The 25,584-nt window shown below is 40.6% G+C and overlaps 1 protein-coding gene across 3 annotated transcripts in view; it reads left to right on the top strand.

Moving 5' to 3' along the window:
• Unc13c (unc-13 homolog C) overlaps positions 1–23,053 on the top strand; it is a 463,067-nt gene extending 440,014 nt beyond the window's left edge. For 2 of the 3 annotated variants that reach the window (XM_029481908.1, XM_029481909.1), the window contains exons 32-34: positions 17,548–17,640; positions 18,745–18,904; positions 21,327–23,045. In XM_029481908.1, the coding sequence (XP_029337768.1) occupies positions 17,548–17,640; positions 18,745–18,904; positions 21,327–21,612 (539 nt within the window). In that variant the 3' untranslated portion in view covers positions 21,613–23,045. Of the gene's footprint in view, positions 1–17,547; positions 17,641–18,744; positions 18,905–21,326 lie in introns of all 3 variants that reach the window. The other variant, XM_021171690.2, reaches the window with a different exon arrangement.
• Positions 23,054–25,584: the final 2,531 nt, after the last annotated feature.

Below are 25,584 nucleotides of genomic sequence, written 5' to 3'. Positions count from 1 at the left end.
CCCTGATATAGCTGTCTCTTGTGAGGCTATGCCGAGGCCTGGCAAACACAGAAGTGGATGCTCACAGTCAGCTATTGGATGAAACACAGGGTCCCCAATGGAGGATCTAGAGAAAGTACCCAAGGAGCTAAAGGGGTCTGCAACCCTATAGGTGGAAGGAACAACAATATGAACTAACCAGTACCCCCGGAGCTCATGTCTCTAGCTGCATATGTATCAGAAGATGGCCTAGTCAGCCATCATTGGGAAGAGAGGCCCCTTGGTCTTGCAAACTTTATATACCTTCGTACGGGGGAACGCCAGGGCCAAGAAGTGGGAGTGGGTAGGTAGGGGAATGGGGTGAGGAGGTCTGGGGGACTTTTGGGATAGCATTTGAAATGTAAATGAAGAAAATACCTAATTTTTAAAAATTAATTAAAAAATTCAGATAAAAAAGAATTTAATATATATGTGTGTGTATATATATAGATGTATATGTGTGTACATGTGTGCCTAGTGCCCACAGAGGCCAGAATAAGGCATTGTAGCCTGTGGAGCTGGACATACAGATGATGGTTAGCCTCCATGTGGGTGCTGGGTACCAAACCTCAGCCTCCTTCATGTGCTCTTAACCATGGAGCCATCTCTCTAGCCCCAATATCTTTATAATGTGCTGTTGATTTTGTTTTACTAGGACTTAGTTGAGGATTTTTGCATCAATGCTAATTAAATATACTGACCTGTAGTTATGTTTGTTGTTATTATTGCTGTGTTTTCCTCTGGTTTGGCATTAGGATAGTGTGATCCTACAGAATGTGTTTGGAAGAATAATTTAAAAGGGATTAGTATTGGTTCTTTATTAGATGTTTAGTGGAATTTAGCAGTGCATCTTTCTGGTCCTGGCTTTTCTTTGGGAGCTTTTTTTTTTTAATTACTTTTTCAATATTGCTATTATTGATCTGTTTAGGTTTCCTGATTATTTGGCTTGTAGTCGAGGGGAGACATTTATTTATTTATTTATTGCTTCTACTAGACACTACAAATGTTGGATACAATTTTTCACAAGTTCTAACAGGCTTTCATCTCCTTGGTCTCAGTTATAGTGTGTCCCTTTCCTTACCTGATTTTATTTTCACTGCCTCTCCTCTTAATCCAGCTAAGGGTCTCACTAGTCTGGTCATATGCAAGAGAACGAGCCTTTTCTCCACTGGTTCTCAAACTTTAGGCCACCCATCTATACCCACCCCACCAAAGCGATTTGTCATTGTTGAAATTCACAGTGGAAAGAAAGATAGGAAAGCCAGGTGCCATCCCAGGGCCATTGATGTTTGCTCAAGGTTCTGTTGCCCCTTAGAATTGGGGAGTATAAGCAGGCAAAGACAAGGACGTGTTAGGAAGAAGAGCTGTTTGATTTCTGTATTCTACTGTAAAGAAGGACAGACATCCAATGCCACTTGGGAGCAAATGGATATTTTCTGTCTCTTTCTGGTTTATCTCTGGACTTCAGTGACACAGACCCCAACCCCAGCCAATTCCCAGCCTCTGCTCCCATTCTGCTCACTGGCTCTTCTCTTTGTTGGCTTAAACTGGCTGGCACCCAACAGGCAACCCCTTCTCCAACAATTAGCAGCTGTTGAGAAGATATGAGCTCTTCCTTGGCCTCTGAGGGCTACAGAGCCATCTAGGGGAGGCAAACCTGTAGGCGGTTACCATGGAGCTCCAGCATAGAGACAGGGGAGACAAATTCATTCCTGAAACACGTTAATTACCATAATAGCTCATTAACACAGGATCCAGAATAATATGCACTATTGTTGCTAGCTTTCTGTGAAAACAAGAGATTAATTTGATTGATCTGGAAGTGACATGAGGGTAGGACAATTTCAGAGAAGAAGGAGTCACCAATACAAACCTCACCAACTTGCCACAGCCAAAGGCCATCACACACACTTTTAACCTCAGCACCAGGAGGCAAAAGCAGGAAGACCTCTGTGAGTTCAAGGCTTGCATGGCCTATATAAGTTCTAGGTCAGCCAGGGCTCCATGGAGAGACCCTGTCTTGAAAAGAAAATGGGGGAGAGGGTACTATAGATGGTGTGTACACTCCTTGAATAGTTTGCTTTAGGATTATTCTGTCAATCTGTCAACAGACCTGAAGCTTAAGTATTTTCACCTTTTATATGATAAAACATATAGTTTAAAACATATATTGGCAATATTTTGAATTGAAATAATATGTTTACCATTATTTTAAACCACTACGTAGAACACAGAGCCATAGAAAGAAAATAAAGGAAAAAACTCCATGGCCAACAAAAAGAATTTTTCCTGCTCAGAAGTTCCTCTGTGTGCTCCATCCCAATGCTAGAACCCATGTTCTCTCCAAAGGCAGCCAGTGCCCTCGGGGCTCCCTACAGAGCTGTCTTTCCTTCTCTAACACAAAGGATGCCCAGCTCTATGTTTCCTTCTTACCTCTCTTTTCAACTTGATGTCTAAGTCCTTTCTATTGACAGGCCTCTTTTCTGTCCTTTACTTTTGAAGAACATGTGGGTTGGTAGCCGGAAGAGTCCTCAAGATCCTGGATTTCATTATCATAGGCCGATCTAGTGTATAACACTTATTCTAAATACTGATTTCAGAAAGAAGGCAGACTTCTTTGTGGCTTCAGACAGTATAATATTCCCATCTCCACACTTTTCCAGAGTGCCAGCACAGGGCAGTATTGTGTGATAGCAAGGTTCCCCCCAGGCCTTTTAGTTACTCATAGACGGTATTCTGATAGGACATTAAAACCTAAGGAGAAATCTGAACTCGGGCCTGAATAAACCAAAACCAGTTTTCTTCTCCACATAGTAATACATAAATTCTTCTCTGCAAACTGGCAGGGGACTCTGAGGGTTTGCTGTTAGCCAAGAGTTTGAATCCACTGCCCAGGACATAAAACATGACATCTGCTAGGGAATCATCAATCCGTAGTGGGAAGCTCATGGTGGCCTCAGAGAGGATCCCCAAATTACCAACAGATCCCCATCATCCAGGCAGAGAGTTCAGTCTTGCTCTGCCTCAGCGACTGACATCTGAGAGGTTGGTGTGGGGCAGGGCAGTGCCACTGTGCAGGGGGATCATTGAGTTTTGGAGGTTGGCCTGTGAGCCACATCCTGTGGGAAACTAGCCAGCCCTGAGCCAGCCCCCAGCCAGCCTACCAGTCATAGCCCTGCCCTCCCTGTCCCAGGCTTCCATTGTTCTGTCTTCCACTGTTTGTCACCACACTGCCTCCACTAGGTGCTGACTGCCTCTCTACAGCTCTGCCGTTGCATAACCTACAGACTCTTACAAAGCTTTTGTGCCTTGTTCCAGACCCCTCTGCCAAGGGGCTGTGCTGAACCTCTCAGCCTTGGCTACTTATGCAAGCCACCTTCAGAACCTTCAATGCAAGCAGGCATGTACCAAGGAACTCGATTACTGGTTTAGATGGGCCCACATTTACATCTGAATGATCCGTGGGCGCCTCTAATACATGGTGAGGGTCAGGAATTACTGTCCTGTACAATTTTTAGTACCTGAAATAGAGGTTCTAAATCTTTGATGCATACCGAATGAATAAATGACTGGCTGAGTCCTGCAGTATCAATGGCCACACTGGTGAGCTAATCCCGGGTGGTTTAAGTAGTGGTTAAGTAGGAAGGAAGATGGCAGGTTTCTATCAAAGACTGAGATATGAGACAGAGTGATAGGGAGCCATAGAAATTAGAATTTAGACATCCTCAGACTATTGTCTCTTATCTCTGCTGCGCCGTGCATGCTTGCTGTTTTTCAAGAGATGTGTGTAGCATTTTCTTTAGAAAGAGAGAAAATAATTTCAGTGCCCTCTCCTTGGGGAGTCCTCCGTGCTGTTTGAACTCTGGAATTTGCTAATCATGGTAGTTGTGAAGAACATAGTCTTTAGAAGTTATTTCTGCGCTTTCTTTTTTCCTTTCTACTCTTCCCTGATGGCTTCAGACAGTTCCACTCCTGCATGTGTTTACTTTAAAATTTACGATCTCCTCAAAAGGTGTGCGTTCCACCTCCATCCTTTTAAAAAATTATCCATTCCTCTTCAGTAACCAGATGGCATTAAAGATTTTTGGAAGAAATCATTCATTCCCAGTAGAGAAGTGATTTAAATTTTCAGTTTCGTCAAATCTAAAAGTTACCTTGAATTTTAAAAAAAAATCAAAATAATCCACATATTTCTTTCAAAAAATATAGATATTCATATCCTTAGTGAGATGGTACTTTAAAAAGCAATTAACTAGATTGTCCAACCCACATCAAAATACAAGGACAAAGGGGTGTTAATGTTTTTTTGTTTTTTTTTTAAAGATTTATTTATTTATTATATGTAAGTACACTGTAGCTGTCCTCAGACACTCCAGAAGAGGGCGTCAGATCTCGTTACGGATGGTTGTGAGCCACCATGTGGTTGCTGGGATTTGAACTCTGGACCTCTGGAAGAGCAGTCGGGTGCTCTTACCCACTGAGCCATCTCACCAGCCCAGTGTTAATGTTAATAGCTCTTACTATGTGGCTGCAGTCAGGGTGATCTCCTGTTTTCACCTCATGGTGGGAGAATGATTGCCTCAGCTCATCAGTATTTTTAAAAAACAAAGAAAAAAAAAAAAAGAAAGAGGAGAAGACTCTAGATGCTGGCGTGATTGAGCCCACAGCTCAGCACAGTTGACCAAGGTTGAAAACAAAACCCAGAGGCGGTAAAGTTAGTGTTTTCTAGCTGAGCTGTTTCTGTGTTTTAATCCTGTTTCTCCGTGGGTAGAGGGGCAGTGGGCTCGAGACGGAAGGTTTTTGTGTGTGTGCTCTCATTTTCCACAACACTCACCAAATGGTAGGTTTTATATAACGATAAGATGAAAAAAAAAATCACATTTGTTTCCCCTCTCTCCTCTATGCCATTATACATTCCAGATTGCTTGCTCTTGTTTTGTACAACGAGTAATGATCAATCAATAAAGGAGATGGCTAAAAGAATGACGGGAAAGAAATGGGGATTCCTGGGGTGCGCACTTGGAGCTTCTCCACTTCTGCCGCAGAGTGGACTCATCTCTCTTCTCTTTCTCTTTTGCCAAATCTGCCTCGTTCTGTCCTTTGCGTTTCTTTTATCTGATGTTCTGTTCTTGCCAAACTCGGTTGGATTAGCTCAGCTTCTGATAAAGGTCAGAGCACACACAGCGGAGTTGATCTGTGGATATCCACTTCTCACAGAGCAGCTTACGCCCAAGAGGGGCCACAGCATCCCGATCCACTCTTCCTACAATAGCTTCTCATTTTCTGGTTTTTTGTTTTTCCTCAATAGTCCTAAGTATGAAGAGAACTCTACTGTACACCTGGACCACGGTGCCTGCTGTAGTCCTCTTTGGGCTTATTGGCATCATTATCCACAGAAAGGGTGGTTTCTTTTTGATGCTGTTAAGTGGCTTTTGACTGCTAGGACTTGAGCACTCAGCCAGATGAGCATTTTGGGTTGATAACAGGATGGAAGTCGGTTCTATCTTCTGCCTTCACTAGGTACCTATTATCAGATCACAGTGAACACTGCTCCATCCACCCATCACTGCGTGCTACCAATTTTCCTGCAACACTGCTCAATTACTTGCTCCAGTACTGCAGTCAGTAGTTTGAACACTCGAGGTATGCTTGGCAGGATGGGTGGCATCCCGATCAAAGTGACAGAGCCTTGTGAGGGAAGCCTGTGTCCTCACAGATGGGGAGAGCACAGGAGTCTGACATCTTGTACTCCTCATCTGCCTGGCTGTTAGTACTGTCACGCTGTTTGACTTTTTACATTCCTGCATTGCTTATAACTTATGTACAGATTCTCTTCACTCTTCTTCATGTGGGTTCACAGTCGTCAATAAGAACTGTGTCGTGCTCACTGTTTTATTCTTTATGTGCGTGTTGTCTAATTTTTAACCCTTATTAAAGTGCTACTTGCATGTGTTTGTGTATTTGGGCAAGCATTTCTGCAAAACAGATTCATAGGAAAGAAATTCCTAGGCAAATAGAGGTAACAGTTTAATTTTTTTAATTATTACTTTTATGTCTTTTATGTTTTTACAGTCTAGCCTTTGCCCTCCTCCTGGTCCCTCTTTCCACAGTTCTTCCCTTCCTCCTCCCCTCTGTCTCCAAGAGGATGTTTCCCCCACACCAGGCCTCCCCACTCCCTAGAGCCTCAAGTCTCTCAAGGGTTAAGCTACTCTCCACCCACTGAGGCCAGACCAGGCAGTCCTCTGCTATATATGTGTCAGGGGTCTCAGACCAGCTCCTGTATGCTCCCTGGTTGGCGGCTCGGTATCTGAGAGATCGCAGGGGTCCCATGAGACTGCTGGTCTTCCTATGTCTTCCTACAGGGTGGCCTTCCTCCTCAACTTCTTCTAGCCTTTCTCTGATTCAACCACAGGGGCCACCAGCTTCTGTCCATTGGTTGTATATAAGTATCTGCATCTGTCTCAGTCAGCTTCTTGTTGGGCCTCTTGGAAAGCAGCCATGCTGTATACATACCATAGCCTCAGTAATAGTATCAGGCTTTTGGAGCCTCACCTTGAGATGGATCCCAAGTTGGACTGATCACTGGACCTCCTTTCCCTCAGTCTCTTCTCCATTTTTGTCCCTGCAGTTCCTTTAGACAAGAACAATTCTGGGTCAGAGTTTTTGACTGTGGGATGGCAACCCTATCCCTCCACTTGATGCCCTGTCTTTCTACTGGAGGTAGACTCTACAAGTTTCCTCTCTCCACTGTTGGTCATTTTATCTAAGGTCCCTTCCTTTGTGTTCTGAGAGTCTCTTACCTTCCAGGTCCCTGGTATATTATAGAACATCCCACACACCCTCCCCCCGAGATTGCATATTTCTATTCATTTTGCTGACCCTCTGGGCTTTTCTCCTGTTCCCTCCCCAGTACCTGATCATGCTCCCCTTTCCCTTTCCTTTCTCCCTCCCCACTTCCACCTAGACCCCTCCCTTCCCCTCCCCCCATGATTGCGTTCTTCTCCCTTCTTCACTTCTTCCAAGTGAAGCATCCTCACTTGACCCTTCAGCTTGTTAACCTTCTTGAGTTCTGTGAATTGTATCCTGTGTATTCTGTTATTTTTTGGCTACTATCCACTTATTAGTGAGTACATACCATGCATGTCCTTTTGGGTCTGAGTTACCTCACTCAAGATGATATCTTCTAGTTCCATCCATTTTCCTGCAAAACACATGATGTCCTTGTTCTTAATAGCTGAGTAGTATTTCATTGTATAAATGAACATTTTCTGTATCTACTCTTCCATTGTGGGACATCTGAGTTGTTTCCAGCTTCTAGCTATTAGAAATAAGGCCACTATGAACATAGTGGAACACGTGTCCCTGTGGGACATCTTTTGGGTATATGCCCAAGAGTGGTATAGCTGGGTCTTCAGGTAGATCTATTTCCAATTTTCTGAGGAGCCTCTAGAATGGTTTAACATGATATTTTATTAATTATTTGAGAATTTCATACATGTATAAATTTTTTTCATATTCAGTCTTTATTCCCTCATACTCCTCCCTGATTCACCCTGCACCCCTCCCAAATTCATGTCTTCCATTTTTTCATTTTCAGTAATCCACCAAGTCCAATTTGTTATACATATATATCCAAAGGTTAAGACTATCTAAGGAGCATGGTCAACTTGCCAGGGACCATATACTTAAAACTTACTCTTCTTCCTTCAGAAGTCATCAGCTGTCCACAGCTCCTCAGCTAGGTGTAGGAGCTCACGAGTCCCTTCCCCCACTGCATGCTGAGATGTTTACTGGCTTGTTCTCCGCAGCAACCACAGCTGCTGTGAGTACATGTGGGCAGTGGCCCTAGCATGCCCAAAAGACAGTTTCCATCAGATCATCCACAACCTCTGGCTCTTACACTGTCTCTGCCAAGAGGCCTTTTCCAAGATGGTCCCCGAGTCTTAGGGGACATGGTTATATGGATGCTCAAAGTATAGCCGAGTGTTCCAGACACTTATTCTCTTCACATTAATCAGTTGTGATTCTCTACATTAACCACTCTCCAATTGCACAGGGAGACTTCTTTTGTGAGGTTTAAGGTCTATACAAGCATATGGATATAGAGTTATAAATTTAGAAAGCAATTTGGAAAAAACAAGCAGCAGTAGGTTCATGAATTGTTTGCCACATTTTTCAGTTCTAAGCATATGCTTTCTCCAGGGGAGCCGATGTTTGTCAAATAAGAAGGCAGTTGGTTACCCCATGACATTCATGCCACTATTACCCAGGGGCTATTTTTGCACAGCAGCCATTGTTATAGCTCATTGAGTTTACAGCTGCATAAGATGAAACTACCATGGTAAGAATATCTGTTTATAAAATGCTTTCTGTGTATATTACATAATTTTGTAAATTCTTACTAATAATTTGTTTAATGTCTATGCCTAAAGGATGCAGGTGCTATTGTTCTTATTTTCCACCTAAGAAAACTAAGCAGAGAATAGTTTAGTGACTTTCCCCAAGTCATCCAGCTAATACATGCTGGGGCCTGGATGTAAACCTATGGCATGTAATAGAGAGACTGACCTGCTATCTTCATCCTTGTAAACAAGGCCTTGGTAAGGTCTTATTTAGACTAAGTAATTTTAAAATCATTTATTCATTTATTTATTTATTTATTTAATTCCCCCACCCTATTCACCCTCTAACTGTTCCACATCCCATACCTCCTCCCCACCCCACCCCACCCCACCCCAGTCTCCATGAGGATGTCCCCCAACCCAAACAGACCTCTAAACTCCCTAGGGCCTCCAGTCTCTTGAGGGTTAGGTGCATCTTCCCAGACTGAACCCAGACTGGGCAGTCCTCTGCTGTATATGTGTTGGGGCCCTCTTATCAGCTAGTGTATGCTACCTGGTTAGTGGTTCAGTGTTTGAGAAATCTCAGAGGTCCAAGTTAATTAAGACTGCTAGTTCTCCCAGAGGGTCATCCTCCTCCCCAGCCTCCTCCAGTCTCTCCCTAATTCAACCACAGGGATCAGAAGCCTTTGTCCATTGGTTGGATACAAATATCCGCATCTGATTCTCCCAGCTGCCTGCTTGGTCTTCCAGAGGGCAGTCATGATAGGTCCTCTTTTGTGAGCATTCCATAGCTTCAGTAATTTTTTTTCTTTTAAAATTCACATAGTATCAAAACCCCAGGTCAACATTTCCATCATTTTTTGTAGAGAACCTCTATAACTTAAAAGTTCTCTTTGCTCTCTCTTCTTTTATGGTAACTAGTATCTCATTTTCTCCTATACACCATCCAGCAAATACCTATGACCAAAACCTCTGACTCCCAAGACATTCATAATTAAAGTACTGCCAGGAGCATTTATAAGCTACAAAAGAGTAAATCCTAGACGATAAGAACATTTTTTCACCTCCTTCAGCAAATCCTACCAGTGTGCACCATCACATCAAATGGAACATTTATTAAATAATTGCTTTTTATACACTTGAATGCATGATTTTTGTGCATGTGTGGAACTCTGCCCCAGTAGTATGACATCTCAGGAAAGAATCCCTCTGGGAATAGAGGCCAGACAAAGGCCAGTATTTATTTAATTTATTTTGAGAAATTTCCACTGAAATGTATTACTTAACCACTGAGTGACTTACAAAATGCTTAACATTAAATCTAAGAGAGCAAACCTTTGAAAGAAAGTTCGTATTGAAGAGTTCATCCTTCCTTAACATCTCTGGTTCTGATCAATGCCCACAGCATCCCTTTCTTCATCTACCCATCACTCCCATGCTCCGTTTCAACCTACCCATCATGCCTTGCTTCATCTACCCATCATTTCTGTACTCCTGTTCAACCCACCCATCATCCCTGTCCTTCTAGCCCTAAAGCCTCTTCTTCAGAAAGAGGCATGCGGGGTATGACCCTCATAAGTTGGAGCTGAGCAGGGGAAATGTAATCACTAATATTCAACAGATAGTGACAATACGATACATCCTTATATTTAATGGTCATCATTGGAGCTGGAGAGAAGGCTCAGTGGTTAATAATTCACTGCTCTTGCAGAAGACCCGAGTTTGATGGCCAGCACTCATGTCAGTAGCTCAGAACTAGCCAGAGGATCTAACTACCTTAGGCTTCTGCTGGTGCCTGTACTCACCTGCATGTAGTCTCACACATACACCAAGAGGAGGAGGAGGAGGAGGAGGAGGAGGATAAAAGTTTCATGGTCAATGCCATGCTTTGCCATGCCTTGAACCACAGGGTGTGGCCAGTCTTGGTTTCCTTTGGTTGACATGTTTATAAGTCATTTTTCTGGCACAATACTAAAATATCCCTGAGCTTTTGAAACTTTGAAATTTCATCTACACATAAATACACGAGAAGCAACTGACTAAATTTAAAAGTCTAGGATCATAGACTCTTTCATAACAGTAGGCCTTGCTTCATTTCCTTCTAGATTTCTCTTTTGGGAGAAAAAAAAAACAGCCAATTGGACTCTCTCTTATTTCTTAGAGACTTGTAAAAATCTGTGGGACAGTTTGCCCTTTATCTGTAAAATTTAAACATTTCAACTAGCCAGATATTGGTGTAGTTTGTGCTTCATTAGTTTTTCTGAACCGAATTTAATTTTTTTATTCTTAGAATTCAGGACTTCCACCTGGAGAAAATTGCTTTTATTATTGCCTTGATTCTGGCTCCAGATTTTATTGCAGCTTTAGGGACACCATTTCCAAAGGGAAACTTTCTTCTCTAAGCCTTTCCCCTGAGTTCTGTCCTGTAGTCTGCTTCTCAAAAGCCCCTTATTACATTTCATGTGTTTGCTCATCCTCAGACGAGATGGCTCAATATATAACTAACCTGGCTATCCTTACCCACTTCTCAGCTGTCTTTGGTTACTGACAGAACCAGTGTTTTGAGAGTTGAAAAGCTCTGAGCCTCTGTGCCCTTACCTGGACTAGTCAGTTCCCCCCTGTTACTGTACTGACTGAAGTAACGGCCCAGAAGGAGAGCAATCCTACAGGGCTCCTTCAGTGTGAGTCTGCTTTCCCCATCATGCCTGGTGGCATGGAAAGCACAGGGCCATTTGGAATAATCCTTAAGCCTCTTGCCCCCACACTCATGCTTGCTAGCAACCATGGTGGCTGGAGCAGATTGTGACTGGCTGGCTGCATACAAACAGTTCTCAGGCACTAAGCAAGCTTGACTGGCTAGGTTTCTTTTCTTTTTTTTTTTTTTTTCTTTTTCTTTTTTTCTAACTTCCAAATTTTCAGGTATGAACAAATAATAGTGATTATTGAAAATGTCCCTGGCTCCTGCCTCCCAAATCTTGTTTTACTTTTGTTTTGGGGGTGGAGTGTTAATTTTTGTATTGAAAGTCAGTCCTTTTGTTTAGTTTTTAGAAGGACTTTTGGAGAATCAAGCTACTTGCCAATAGTAAGACTCCTGCCGGGTGGAATACAACCAGAAGGGACAGTATACTAGCCTCCCTTTGTCAAAAGCTACACAGGAAGCTAGAGAAGAAACTGGGACCTAGAGTGGGCTGCTTATAGAAAATGCATTACAGAATCCAGCCTTCAAAGGGGACCCCACAGGACAGAACCTAAAGAGAACACCTGACATGACCTGGGTTTCTCTTCTTACCAGGATGCCCCAATAGCCAAGGCCATCTAGACCCTGGAGTGTGAGGCACACAACTAATGCTACATACAGACCATAAGCCTCTCAGAGCAAAGAGGAAAGCATAGATGATGAATTGAGAGCCCAGCGGAGAATAATTAATATGTCTGCTTTTAACATTATCATGTATTGCAGCTGTAGAAGCAAAACCAATACATCTGGCCAAAGTGATCAATAATAAAATTGAATGTCTTCTTCACTACATTAGGTTACTATGTCATAGATATGTTTATAAGCTTGCAAGCCTCAAAAGATTAAGTGAAAATATTCCAATAAAAAAAAATCCCGTCACAGTCAAACGTGGTGGAGCACACCTTTAATCCCAGCATTCGGGAGGCAGAGGCAGGCGGATTTCTGAGTTCGAGGCCAGCCTGGTCTACAAAGTGAGTTCCAGGACAGCCAGAGCTATACAGAGAAACCCTGTCTCGAAAAACCAAAAAAAAAAAAAGAATATCAAATAAAGAGCCGGGCATGGTGGCGCACGCCTTTAATCCCAGCATTCGGGAGGCAGAGGCAGGCGGATTTCTGAGTTCGAGGCCAGCCTGGTCTACAAAGTGAGTTCCAGGACAGCCAGAGCTATACAGAGAAACCCTGTCTCGAAAAAACCAAAAAAAAAAAAAAAAAATTATCTGCTTTTAAATGGAGCAAGATAAAATGCTAAGGAATACACTTTTAATCTGTATTATATGTGTGCATACAAAAATGTAAAATGCAGGGCTGGAGAGGTAGCTCAGTAGTTATAAGGGTGCTTACTACTCTTCCGAAGAACCCAGGTTCAGTTCCCAGCACATACATGGCAGTTTTCAACCATTTGTAGCTCCAGCTCCAGAGGAATCGATGCTCTCTTCTGGATGCTGTGGGTACTGTACCCATGTGGTACATGTACTTACACAGAGGCAAAATAGCAATAAACATATTTTTATAATCATTATCAAAAGACTTGAGTCTTTGAAAGAGAAATATCTGTAGTTATGTGTGTATGGGGGAGGGAGGTCAATCCTGCATAGGAAAACTCAAGCACAAAGTGAGAGGTAAAGCCACCCTGCACAGGAAAATGCTAGCATAAGGATATTACCAGTTTAGGGATGGTATAAAATTATTTTACCAAGACCTATTATTCTCAAACCACATGAGCCTAGTTGTGTACCCTATTGCTCCCTGACTGATGTCACAGTCTGCATTCTTCTTGTCTAAGTTGTTGTTGTTACTCTTAGAAGCCATTCAGGGTGAGGGGGGCTTCCTCCTCCTCCCTTGGAAATGTTCTTCCATAATGAGTCCAAGCTCTCCATCTCAAAACCAAAACTAGGCTAAAAGGGAGGGTCTAGTGGTGAACAAAGGGCTCCTATTCCTATCCTAATCCTCATTCTATACTAGCTAGAAACCTGGAGATCCTCAGAACCTTTTGGTTTCATTTGAAGCGCTAGAAATTTGTCTCCCACAAATAAAGATTCTGGCTCCTTGCACACATCGTGAAAAGATTGCAAAGTGGTGAGTCGCACAGCTCCACTCAGGAAAATTACACTGTGAACAAACTAGTATGTGGAACAAACCAGTGTAAGATGTTTCATGACAGATTATAGAAGCAAGGCTTTTAAATCCCCGTGGTCACAGTCAGCGTTTACTATAAATATTCAACACCTTGAGTTTATTAGCCTTAAAGAAATTCGGGTTTCATTATGTCCATTTTCAAACAAAATATGAGTTTCTTTTTCTTGTCCCCTTTGCCTTCCCCTTCCTACCCTCCCTGCTTTTCCTCTTCCACTCCCCCACCCACTCACCTCCTTTCCACTTTCATTTCCCAGATCTCCCTCACCTCTACACTTCATTCCCATCTTGTGATCTCCCACTTAGTTTCAAAGTCTACATTCACTCTCACATCCCACTATCTATGTAAATATAAACATTAAACTCAAGAATCCATGTATGAGACCATGTGATGATGGCTCATCTTTGAGACAGGGTCACCTCACTCAGTGCAAAACTTTTTAGTTCCACCATTTTCCTGCAAATTTCGTTTTTCTTAACTGCTGAGTAAAACTTCTGCTGTGTATCTGTGCCACATTTTCCCTATCCATTCTTCTGGTGATGAGCATCTATGCCCCATGCCCCGACTATTGGGAACAAGGTGACAATAACTGCAAACAAGCAAATCTCTCCATGGTAGGGTATGGACTCCTATGGTGTACACCCAGGAGAGGTAGCGCTGGGTCACGTGGTAGTTCTGTTTTTAATGTTCTAGGAACTTCCGGACTGATCTTTGCAGCCAATCTGCTTTACTCTCCCTCCAGCTGTAGACAGGGCTCTGTTATTCCACAGCCTCTACAGTATTTGTCTTCCTGGTCATGGTCATTGTGAATGGGGTGGTATGGAATCGTAAAGTAGTTCTTGTTCACATTTTTCTGGTAAGGGTGCTGACTTTTTTTTTTAATATTTATTGGCCTTTTATGTTTCTTTTGAAAACTATTAATTTCATTACCCCCTATTCATTGGCAGTTTTGTGGGCTTATGTTTAATTATTTTAATTCTTTATTATAGAGTCTAGATGTCTATCTGAAGTATAGCTAGCCAAGATGGCTTCCCTTGCGCAGCAACTTTTTAATTTCATATGGTCTTGTGACTATGGTCTTCTTAGGACTGTATCTTGAACAATGGAAATCCTAATCAGACCATCCCTGCCTGTACCCACAACTTGATTGTAACATTTTCCTCTGGAAGGTTCAGCAATTCAGGGTTTAGATTCAGGTTTCTTGAACTAATTTTCTCTTCTTAGTATGTATCCTTGATACCCTTTATTGAAAATCATATGCACATAGCTATGTGGATTTATTTTGGGACTATCTTATTCAGTTAGTTTACCTATTTTTTCTATTACTACCATACTTCATTTGATTCTCACACACAGCAGGGTTTAAACTCAGTTATTTGACCTCCAGAAATATGCTTTCTGCTTAGTATTGTGTTGGCTCAATGTGGTCTTTCATGTGTTTCCATTTTTTTAAGATACAGTTTCTAGTTATGTAAAGACTGCCATTGGGTTTTATTTTTTGACACGGGGTCTCATTGCATAGCCCTGGCTGTACTGGAACTGTCCTCAAACTCAATGAGATCTACCTGCCTCTACCTTTCAAGGGCTGGAATTAAAAGCATTATGCCACCATATCTGCTGTCATCAGAATTCTGATGGCAATTTCACTAATCTGCCTGTGACTTTTCGTAACATGGCCATCTTTACAGTATTAATTCTACCTATCCAGGACCTTGGAGCTTCTACATCATCTGGTGTCTTCTTTAACTTGTCAGAGCCCTCAAGCCCACTTTATAAATCTTTCTTCTTTAGTGGAGATTTTTCCTGGGAACTTTATTTGGGTGGGGCGGGGGGAATGAAATGGCTTTCATAATTTTTCAGTGGGCTCATTATTGGTATGTATAAAAGATACTGAGTTTTATATGTTGATTTTGTATCTTGCCACTTTACTGAAATGGTTGTTATGTTCTAAGCATTTTCTGGTCCAGCTAAGTGTAGAATCACATTGCAAATGAATGGGGATAATTTCACTTAAAACATCTCAGTGATGCATTTTCATGAAGGAGTCCTTGAATAGTTAATTTGCAGTTGGCATTATGAGGTTTCAGGCCATATAACAGGTGGTAGCTGCTTCATATACAGTGTAGTAGGAAAACAATGTCACACTTTTTTTAGTAGAAAGATACATGGTAAAATTAATAATGCATATGCTTCAAATTGGTGTGTTTATAAATGATAGGTTAATAAGTGTGGGTAGAGGAAGTGGTTGGCATTCTCTTCAGTTTACAAATAAGAAAACTGTGAGTCACAGGTGCTTAAGAAGGCATCAATGGCTTGAATTCACTTATCTGACCCTAAACGGCAAGCACTCTTCTAAGTATGTTCAGCCCTTGATTCACTGTGACCATAGTAGACTTGCATACCTTGTAAATGATGCAAATGTGTACATTCTAAGCTTAGGTATGGCAGTAACACTTGGTATCTCTTGTCCTATGCTAAGCTTCATGGGGACTGGAGTTCAGCATGCAGTCAGTTTTTATTAGTTCCCAGGGCTCTGCTGTGTCACAAGAGAGTACAGAGAACAATGCAATCCATAAATTGTTATTAGGACGGAGAAGGGGTGCTGGCCCAGGTCTGCTTTTCTCCTCTGGATATACAGGCACCATTGTACACTGGGCTCAACTAGAAGGAACAAACCTTAGCCGGGCTGGGCCAGTGGGTTAGATAGGATCTCAGTCAGCATGAGTCTCAGAGAAACAGCCTTCTCCTGACACTGTTTTCAGTGAAAAAGCTCTTTTTATTGGGGAGCTGGGGGATTAACAAAGATTATAAAACCTTGGAGAGTGAGTAAGGGTTTTCAGGGTGAGTATACATTATTGGCTGAGGAGCTGGGAATGCTTCGTTTGCATGAAGAGGAATTCCAGGTGCTTACTGAATCTGTCCTTATAAGGATAGAGGACATTTAACCTGTAATCTGCCCAGCATGCTATGTGATTCTCTCAAGGATGATGGAGGACATGGAGGCACAGAGCAGGGAGGAAGCAGGCCTGCTCCTGCTGGTCTCAGGATGAGATTTTTGACCTCACTCTTGTTCCCAGCCTGGACCTGCTCCCCCCAGTTGCATGGCTTTCTGGCCCCACCAAGGAGAACTGAAAACTTTCATGGTGGTAGGAATTGGGCATCTGGTGAATTTTCATTGAATGTATAGCATTTAGTATTTGTACTAATCGGTCTAAGGACAGCTCTCCCCAAGTCCCAAGTGCCACAGACCCCCTGGGTCTCTGTGTCTGCGTAAAAACGGGTCTCTAGAGTAGGTAGGCAAATCTTAGGATTAAATTGACAAACAGACACACCCAGGAGAGGTTGTGTAGAATCTGAATGTAATCTCTGGTTGAGCATTAGACTATTTTATATTACAGCGAATTATCAGGAGCTACAAATCACAATAAGACACTGAAATTTACCAGATACAAAAGAAAGGAATTTGTAGGAACTAGATAAATGTTTACAATAGAGATTAACAGCCCTGCCTAGGATCAGCCTAATGCCAGGCAAGAATTTCACACTTTAGTGTTAATAGCACCAGGGGGTTTTAACTCTTGACAGGCCTCAAGAATAATGTAGTGTCATGGACCCCTAAATTCCTAGGCCTTGTAAAATCTTATCTTGTCTGGAGAATCCCCATTTATCAGGATAATATATCAACTTGCTCTTGGCATGGAATGTAACCTGTACTAAAGATTTCTATCTCAGTGAGATTCCCAGGCTCTTCCTGCAGACCAGTTGAGTTAATGGCTCTGTTTTATTGTAGTGCTTAATTAGTTACTGAATAGGTTAAACTCCTTGCTGTAATCTGGGATCTTGGAACACTGGGAGAGGCTTTAGCTATGTCAGAATTCAATCTTAAAAGGCACTTATAATAAGGTAATACTAAATAGAGAGCACGTGGATCCATACACTAGACTAACGCGGGAGTAGAAAATAATTTTATGGGTTAGGGGGGACACCAGACTCCAGGAGGGAGTTTCCTTGAAACTCTTTTCCTCGTGGGCAGCTTCCAAGCTTCTGCTTGTCAAACTGACCCAACTGGAGAGCTGGCTTTCGCCAGACTCCAGGAGGGAGCTTCCGTGAAACTCTTTTCCTCATGAGATAGCTTCCAAGCTTTTGCCTGTCAAGCTGACTCCACCAGAGTACATGGCACCCAAACTTGTAAACTCTGTGAGCACTGATCAGTGTCCAACATGAGATATTAATAGAATTACCATTTAATCCTCAGGCAAAGAAAATAGATTCCCACAGTGTGAACATCCATGCTAGTACATTTCTTCTGTTTGCAGGTCGTTCCTCCAAAGATGCTGTAGGCCAGATCTCTGTCCATGTGGATGTCACTACCACCCCAGGGACTGGAGAACATAAAGTCACTGTGAAAGGTACGTCTGGGGTTCAGATATTGCACCTATTAACCTTCAACATCTACAGAAATCATATAAAATCTATCATTTCTCTTACATTTTTTAAAAATGTATGCTACTATAGGACACAATTAAAATTTCTTCAGAAAAACAAATTCTTAAGCTAAAACATATAAAGACTGCTCTGGTAACTAAATTTCAAAAGTGGTTTGTTTTATTGTTAAATATAATTTCTCAAACTGACCTATATTTTCTTAACTATTCACATAACCTACTTATTTTATGTGACTTCTAAGTAGTTTTCCTTGTTAATAAATGGCTCAATGTTATAAAAACAAATGAACCCTGCTTTCCAACTGAAAGGTTTCAGTAAATATCTACCACTTTGCTGAACATGCCTATATTCTGTTTTTATTGTAGACTTGGTCATTTTAATATGCAATGCGGTCTCCCAATGTATGTTTTAATTGCACCATGTTCCAAAACTGCTGTGGATTAGAAAAGATTATATGAAAAGGATATAGGACAAAGTAACCCAAGGGGTACTTGTGCTTATACACGATCAGATGCTAGTATCCTTCAGTGTCTTTTAAAAATATGTACATATCAAAGCCAAGAGTTTTAATCTTTAGCAGTAGAAAAGTTAAGACACTTTGATAGCCAAGACCAAGCAGAGACATATAAACAAATTTACTTAGAATTGTCTATGAGTCCTGAGATAGGAAATGGCCATAGCATTGAGTATATGATGGAATTTGCAACTGAGAAAGAAGTAATGAACTAGATGACCATGATGACGTTTTATAGATAATACTGACTATGAAATATTTATAATATGTGATGAACTGATTTTTTGCATGGATACTGAGTTTTTGTGCACTAACATAGAATTAAGTTGAATCTATTTTCTAAATATTTTGTGGTGGTGCTTCCCTAATGTTTAGTATGAAAAATCATCAGGGTTCTTAACTTTCTGTATGAGTACCATTCACGTGAGTGTCAGCTTTCGCAGTGTTCCAGCTTGGGGGACATTTTCTTGTTGGTACAGTAAGGGCACACTGAAATGCAAGCTCCCGTGAAGAGGAGGAAGCTCGGTTACTAAACTCTGTTTTTGCTTTTCAGTAATTGCAATCAACGACCTAAACTGGCAGACCACCGCCATGTTCCGCCCCTTTGTGGAAGTGTGCATGCTGGGACCCAGCCTAGGGGACAAGAAGAGAAAACAAGGGACAAAGACAAAAAGCAACACATGGTCACCGAAGTACAATGAAACCTTCCAGTTGTAAGTCAAACAAAATACCACTAGTTCACTTAACTGGATGCTAGTTGTTGGCTAAAACCCACTGGAGGATTCAGGGTGGAAAGTAAAACCCACAGGTCCACTCCTGTTCCTCACCAACAACACAAGCTAGGCTTTGATTACTTACCACAGCAGCTGTGCCTATCAGGCAGTGTTATGGATACTGGACACAGATGAACACTAGACTCGGATAATCTCTGGCTTTTGTTATCATTGAAATGTCTTTCTAGAGAAGATTCTCATGATCAAGTAAAGGACTACCATGTTTAAAGAAACAGTATATAATGGGAAAGGGGGGAGATTAAATGACTTGGTGAAGCCCTCACATGAAAGTACAATTTTCAGTTCTTGAGGTGGAGTCTAGAGGGTTTTTCCAAATGAGGAGTAAATACCAAGTGTGTCTTTAAATGGTTGTAAGCTAGACCAAGTGTGTTATGGTACCCTGAAGTTTTCTAGGCAGGAGATAAAATAGTTACTAGCCAGATGGAAAAACAAGTGAAGAATTTACATCTGGATGAGAGGTAGAATACCAGCCTGCCCTCACAAATGTGTCTGTACAGGAGGACTGTGAGGGATCTGAAAGCTAGGTGAGAAGGGACATCACCAAAGTTAGTAAAAATTTGTCAGACCCCTCTGAAAAGTAGTGATCTTCCATGAAGGGAGACTGCCTACTCAAGGCAGACATAACAGGAAACCAAGGTAGCAAAGTCTCTGACCCCACCCTTATTCTTTCTGATGTCCTTATGGGAGGACATTTTGCTCAAAATCTACCACCCACTGGGAGGTGGAATGTGGCAAACTCTAGCATCACAGTGCCATGGGTCAGCACTCGATTGTAAGGTGAGGGGTGGAAGCATGACCCAGGTCTGAGGCACAACCACCTAGGTCAGGTGACAATGACAGCAAGAATTTGATTTTAATAAATGCATTTGGAGATCCCTTGGCATGTTAAGAAGATTTACCTGATTGGAAAACTTGGCAATCTTAATCCTATAAGTCTAAATGAGCTGACCTAGTGCTGCATCAAGAAAATAGGACAGAGCCCGAGAGATTTCCACACAACCAAAACATACCCTCAAAAGTGTTGTGCTTTTACTAGCTCACTTTCTTGGGGTACACACCTTTAATTCCAGCATGCAGAGGCAGGTGAATCTGTGAGTTCAAGACCAATTTGGTCTCCTAGTAAGTTCCCAGCCATCCAAGGCTATGTTGTGAGCTTCTGTATCCTGCCGTGTGTATCAAGAATCCCAATAACCATAGGGTTGCTAACAAACCACCTCACAGAACTATAGATAGCCTTCCACTTCAAGTCACACAACAACCTTGACCTAATTTTGATGTCTGCAACACCTGCTTTCTGGAAATAACTTGGGCAAAGTTTCAGCTGTAGTATCAGAAGGCACCATAACCATTGTTCTTGGGAAGGCCAGCATGTTCAACACATAAGGCCACTCCTGCCTTGCTTTATTCTTTGGTTCTTACCCATCAGTATACCATAGTCTGGCCTGTTTGTATGATTTCAGATGACCTCTAAACAAATACCAAGTTTAGTTACCAATGTAACCTATAGATGAACATCTGGCTACATAAGATGCTCCAGAAATTTAAAAAAAAAAAAATAGCACTTGAAACAGGAGTTTGAGACTTGCACTGGTGACAAATAGATGAACATTCTTTAGAAAGTTGGGAATATCTGATTGATTAAAACAGGGCTAGAGGAAAAATACTCCCTGCATCCCACCCCTTACCTCCCTAGCATGCCATTATATACAGCAAGCTATCTTTGTCTGTACTAGTAAAGGCTAACTGTTGTCAGAGGGAAGAATTAACACTGCAGTGCCAGCCCTGGTGAAACTGATGTACGCTGGAGATGTGCACCAATTATACATCTTAGGAATTTCTCTTCTCCCAAGAAAAAGGCTACTGGATAGAAAAGCTTCTCTGGGAATCAGAGGCAAATATTCTTAGTAGCTGGCAAAGAAATAACACAGCTATTCTTCCAACAGTATACTTCATCCAGGTTCTATTATGGTTATCAATCCAGAGCCTCTGTATCTAATAGCTAAATACTACATAATAATTCATTTGCGAGCCCTAGTTGATATACTTACCATCAATGAAGTAAGAAGATACAGACACCACAGGACATCTATAAATGTAGCTCAGCACATTTGTAGAAGATGGTGGCAAAAGTCTGACACATCTGCAATAAAGCATCATTTTTATATCTAGGGGAAAGTATATGTTTGATTTCCAAGCATTATCTATTTAACAGTGATCTAACATGTAAATAAACAGAGTTGATATAAGGTTCTGTCCACATAGTAAGCTGTGAACAAAGTTTAACAGTATTTCAGCACCGAGAGTGCAAGTTTGACTCATTTTATGTCTTGAATTCATACAGCATTCTGGGTAACGAGAACCGCCCAGGAGCCTATGAACTTCACCTCTCAGTTAAGGACTACTGCTTTGCCCGAGAAGATCGAATAATTGGGATGACAGTCATTCAGTTACAGAACATAGCAGAGAAAGGGAGCTACGGGGCATGGTACCCTCTTCTGAAAAATCTCTCTATGGATGAAACTGGTTTAACCATCCTCAGAATACTCTCTCAGAGGACCAGCGACGATGTCGCTAAAGAGTTTGTGAGACTTAAATCAGAAACGAGGTCTATTGAAGAGAGTGCCTGAAACAAAGACTTCCAAATACTGTCTTTGAGAATTCATAAACTCCCATTGTTTGACCCTCACATGCATGTGGAAATACATGGGAATGTTTAAACCCACCGTGTTTTGATGTTTGCCAGTGATCAACCACAATGTCTACAATGTATGTGAAAAACTTTTATACCAGTCTGGTCTTTGAGAAATAAATGTTCCATGAAGTGCCAAAATATGATGTAAAGTGAAATATCAAGGCTATCTTTTACAATGTTCTTCTCATTACCAATTTCTCCTCCACGAAGAAAACTAAAAAAAAACAAACAAAAAACCCAAACAAACAAACAAAAAAAATTCTTGAGTTTGTCCATTGGTTGTCCTTGTTAGATTCATTTAGATCAACCTATCAGAAAGCATCTTTGACTGAACTTCTGTTCTGTTTAGCCTTACCTTATTGTAGACGCCCTGCAGATCCAGTTTTCTACCACACCTAGAAATGCAGCAACTTCTAGAAAGTTTGTAATTTTATAGTTGCAGATATATTGTGATGATTTTTGCATACAAATTACAATAGAAAAGGTGGGAAATATTTTATGCTGACCAGTTCCTAACCTTTCTAAAATATCACTGTGAAGAAATGCTTTCGAAGCAAACTTACACAAAGCAATGCTAAATAGTTTGTTAATGTTTAATATATTGATGAAACTGTGTTCTTTAAAACTGCCAAGCCCCCAACCATCACATTTGTAATTTTAAAAAAAGAAAAAATGGTAACCTGATGAGTTTGCTGTGTAGCATTATGTCTCAGCTTTACCCTACTTCATTCTTTGGAAAGTCATGGAATGCAAGATAAGTAACTTGTTGGAAGGAAAATACTAACAATATACTTATGACTACTTAACTCTACATCCAGATGTCTCTCTTAAAAATATTCAATGGTTTATGCTGAATGCAGCACTACTGTAGATTGCAGAAAACCAAAGTCACAACTTCGTATATATTTAGGAGGGAAAAATGTAAAATAAACTAAAAGTAAATGGCTCATGATTTTGTAACTCGTGTTCTTTATATGCCCCAAATGCAACTTGGTTACAGATACTTGCATTGTCTGGATTTTGTTATCTGACTTTCCAGAGTCTGTATTTAAATATTTGGCTGCAAAGCATCATTTTGTCATTGTAACTCACAGCCACGGCTGTGAGGAGATTCCCCATGTGCCCAGGATTGAGAAGTTGTTCTGTTGACTGTGTTATATAAACATGCTGGTCTAGTATGTGAGGAGCAGAAGTGATTTAGTGCCATCTCTCTCAACCATTCTGCTTCTGGGTCTGAAAACACACAAGCTGGTGAGATTGGCTAATTTGTGTTCAAATCTTAGGCGACTGCTTTGTTAATGACTTTTCCAAATGCCTAGTATGACGCAATTGCTGACATATGCATTAATAAATGGATGTGTATTGAACTCATGCAACAGTTCTGGATGTTTTGCCTACTTCTTTCATTACCTAATAATGATAAAACACTAGTGATATGATATTAATATTCACTCAATATGTGATAACATAAACAACTGTATATTACAAGATAATGCATTCATTGAAAGTAAGAAGAATTCATCAAATGGCCCAGTATGAGTTTGTGGGATAGTGTTAAACTTATGAAGAAGATTCACTGTTAAACATATTCAAGGTAGCAACATTATTAAAGAAAAGCTTCAGTTATTATTGATAGTCATTTTAGTAGATAATAGAGTTAATAGATTTAGTCATGATAATAGGAGCTTATCGATAATCAGAATGTGAAACACTGGGATAAGGGTCCAATCACAGCTACACAGATAAGTTCAGGAAAACAATGAGCTAAGAATATCATCTATGTGTGTTAACTAGATCACTTTGTTTTGTCTTATTTAACTATGTGTACATGTGGGTCTGTGTATCCACACATGAGTGTGGGTGTTCATTGGAGTCCAGAAGAAGGGACCAGATGCCCTGGAGCTGGAGTTACAGGCAGTTGTGAACTGCCTTGTCTAGGAACTAACTCAAGTCTTTCAGAAGAACAGCACATGCTCTTAACCACTGAGCCATCCTTCTCACCCCTCATTCCACCTTTATATATATATACATATATATATATATATATATATATATATATATATATATTTCAAATTACACTGTATATATATATATATATATATATATACACACAGTGTACATTAAATGTTAAAAGTAGTTGTACGAATTCAGTCTAGCTTTTACTATCTTTATAAAGTACAGATACTGACTTTGAAGCGGTTATAACTACTGTCCCTTATAGCTTCTTCCTCCAAAGGCAGCTGTATTTCTGTTATCCTCATGTCTTTATGATCATATACAAAGTCTGTGATCTGTCAACTCAGGGGCTCCAGAGTTGTGTGGCAGCTTATTCATGTCACTCCCGATAAAATACACAAATGCCAACTCCTGTCGTTCATGTGCAGGTAGACCTCATATTTCAAGTACCTAAAAACTGTAAAATATTAAAGGTAAAATATTGAAAACCTTAATGTAGCAGTCATCATTCAAAGGCACTCCAGTGAATTATTTAAGGTAATCAATGAGATATCCCAGCCACAACCTGCTCAGAGTCATTCCCGTCTGCATTACTTTATAGGGAAACACAACTTTAAATAAGACACGTGTATAAGTGACAATCCCAGCTTCATGTCTTTCATCGTGATCTCATCTTAATGCTTGAAAGGACAGTTATTTTATTCTTTTAATATTTCAAAATTAATAAATGATAATATAGTCTACCCTTATTATGAACTAATTTAGCACCTTTATTCTTCACACTCAATGAAGCATGACCATATTTATAGGAAGCCTAGGAATATACATGGATAGGTCTGCTTATCCCTTCACTACATGAAAGGTTTCTAAGCACGCAGGATTCCCTGCTCCTGACCTGTGTTGACACTCACTCAACTCACCTCTAAAGCAAGTCCTTGATGCTCAGGCATCTCTGGTCAGTTGTCTCTCCGGCTCAAGCTTCCACCATTTGACAGACTCAAAACCTATGACATGACACATGGAAGAAGATATATCCCCACATTTAATATATATTTATTTCAAATTACATTTATTTTCAATTTGTGACAAGTTTGAAAGGTTACATTAAGACCCACTTTTTATTTGTAGATCATTTTTTCTCCCACATATTTTAAAAATCCACTTATTGTTATTTTATCTCCTCTTTCCATCCTGATGATCATGAATAAGGATTTAGATATTTGATCAATCTTTGGTCTATTAGTCTAACAATGGAATGATAGGAAAAGAATGTATGTATATAACTGTGGACTGCTTTAGAAACAGAAGGAAATTTTATTATTTATGACTGTGTGTGTGTGTGTGTGTGTGTGTGTGTGTGTGTGTGTGTGTGTGTGTAAAGGTTAATTGAGAAAATCCAGGCACAGAGAGAAACAGTGAATGTGCTCACTCACATACACAATTTGGGGGAGTTGAACCCATGAAATAGAGAACAAAATGATGACCACCAGATGCTTAGGGATGGGAGTTCAAAGAAAGCAAAATGTGAGTTAGGAGAAAGAAACCCAGGAGATCTATTGTATACAGTAGTGACTGTGGTTAATCAAACTGTATTTGAGACTTAAAAATTGAAGAGTAAAAACCTTTTACTTGTTTTGCCACACCAAAAATAGTTTTTGAGGCTACACATGTATTCAAAACCTGTACTTGGTAATTCTATGCTAGAGACATATATCAAAACTCATGTTGTACATTATATGTAATTTTTACTTGTCATAAAGAAAATATGTACAAAACCTACAATTGAAAATATTTCAATTTATAATGGAGATAGAATTCCTATAAATTACCTTAATGGCAATAAAATGCTTTCATATTTCATATTTTAGAATTTTAAACTAAGCAAACTAAAATTTTGTAAATATTAGCACTCAGATTTGGTCTGGAGATGCTGGATCTCATTAACTTGTGA

Source organism: Mus caroli, chromosome 9 (genome assembly GCF_900094665.2).
Source record: "Mus caroli chromosome 9, CAROLI_EIJ_v1.1, whole genome shotgun sequence".
NCBI lineage: Eukaryota > Metazoa > Chordata > Mammalia > Rodentia > Muridae > Mus > Mus caroli.
Note: the sequence above shows the minus strand (reverse complement) of the source record. Positions and strands in the feature narration are given on the sequence as shown.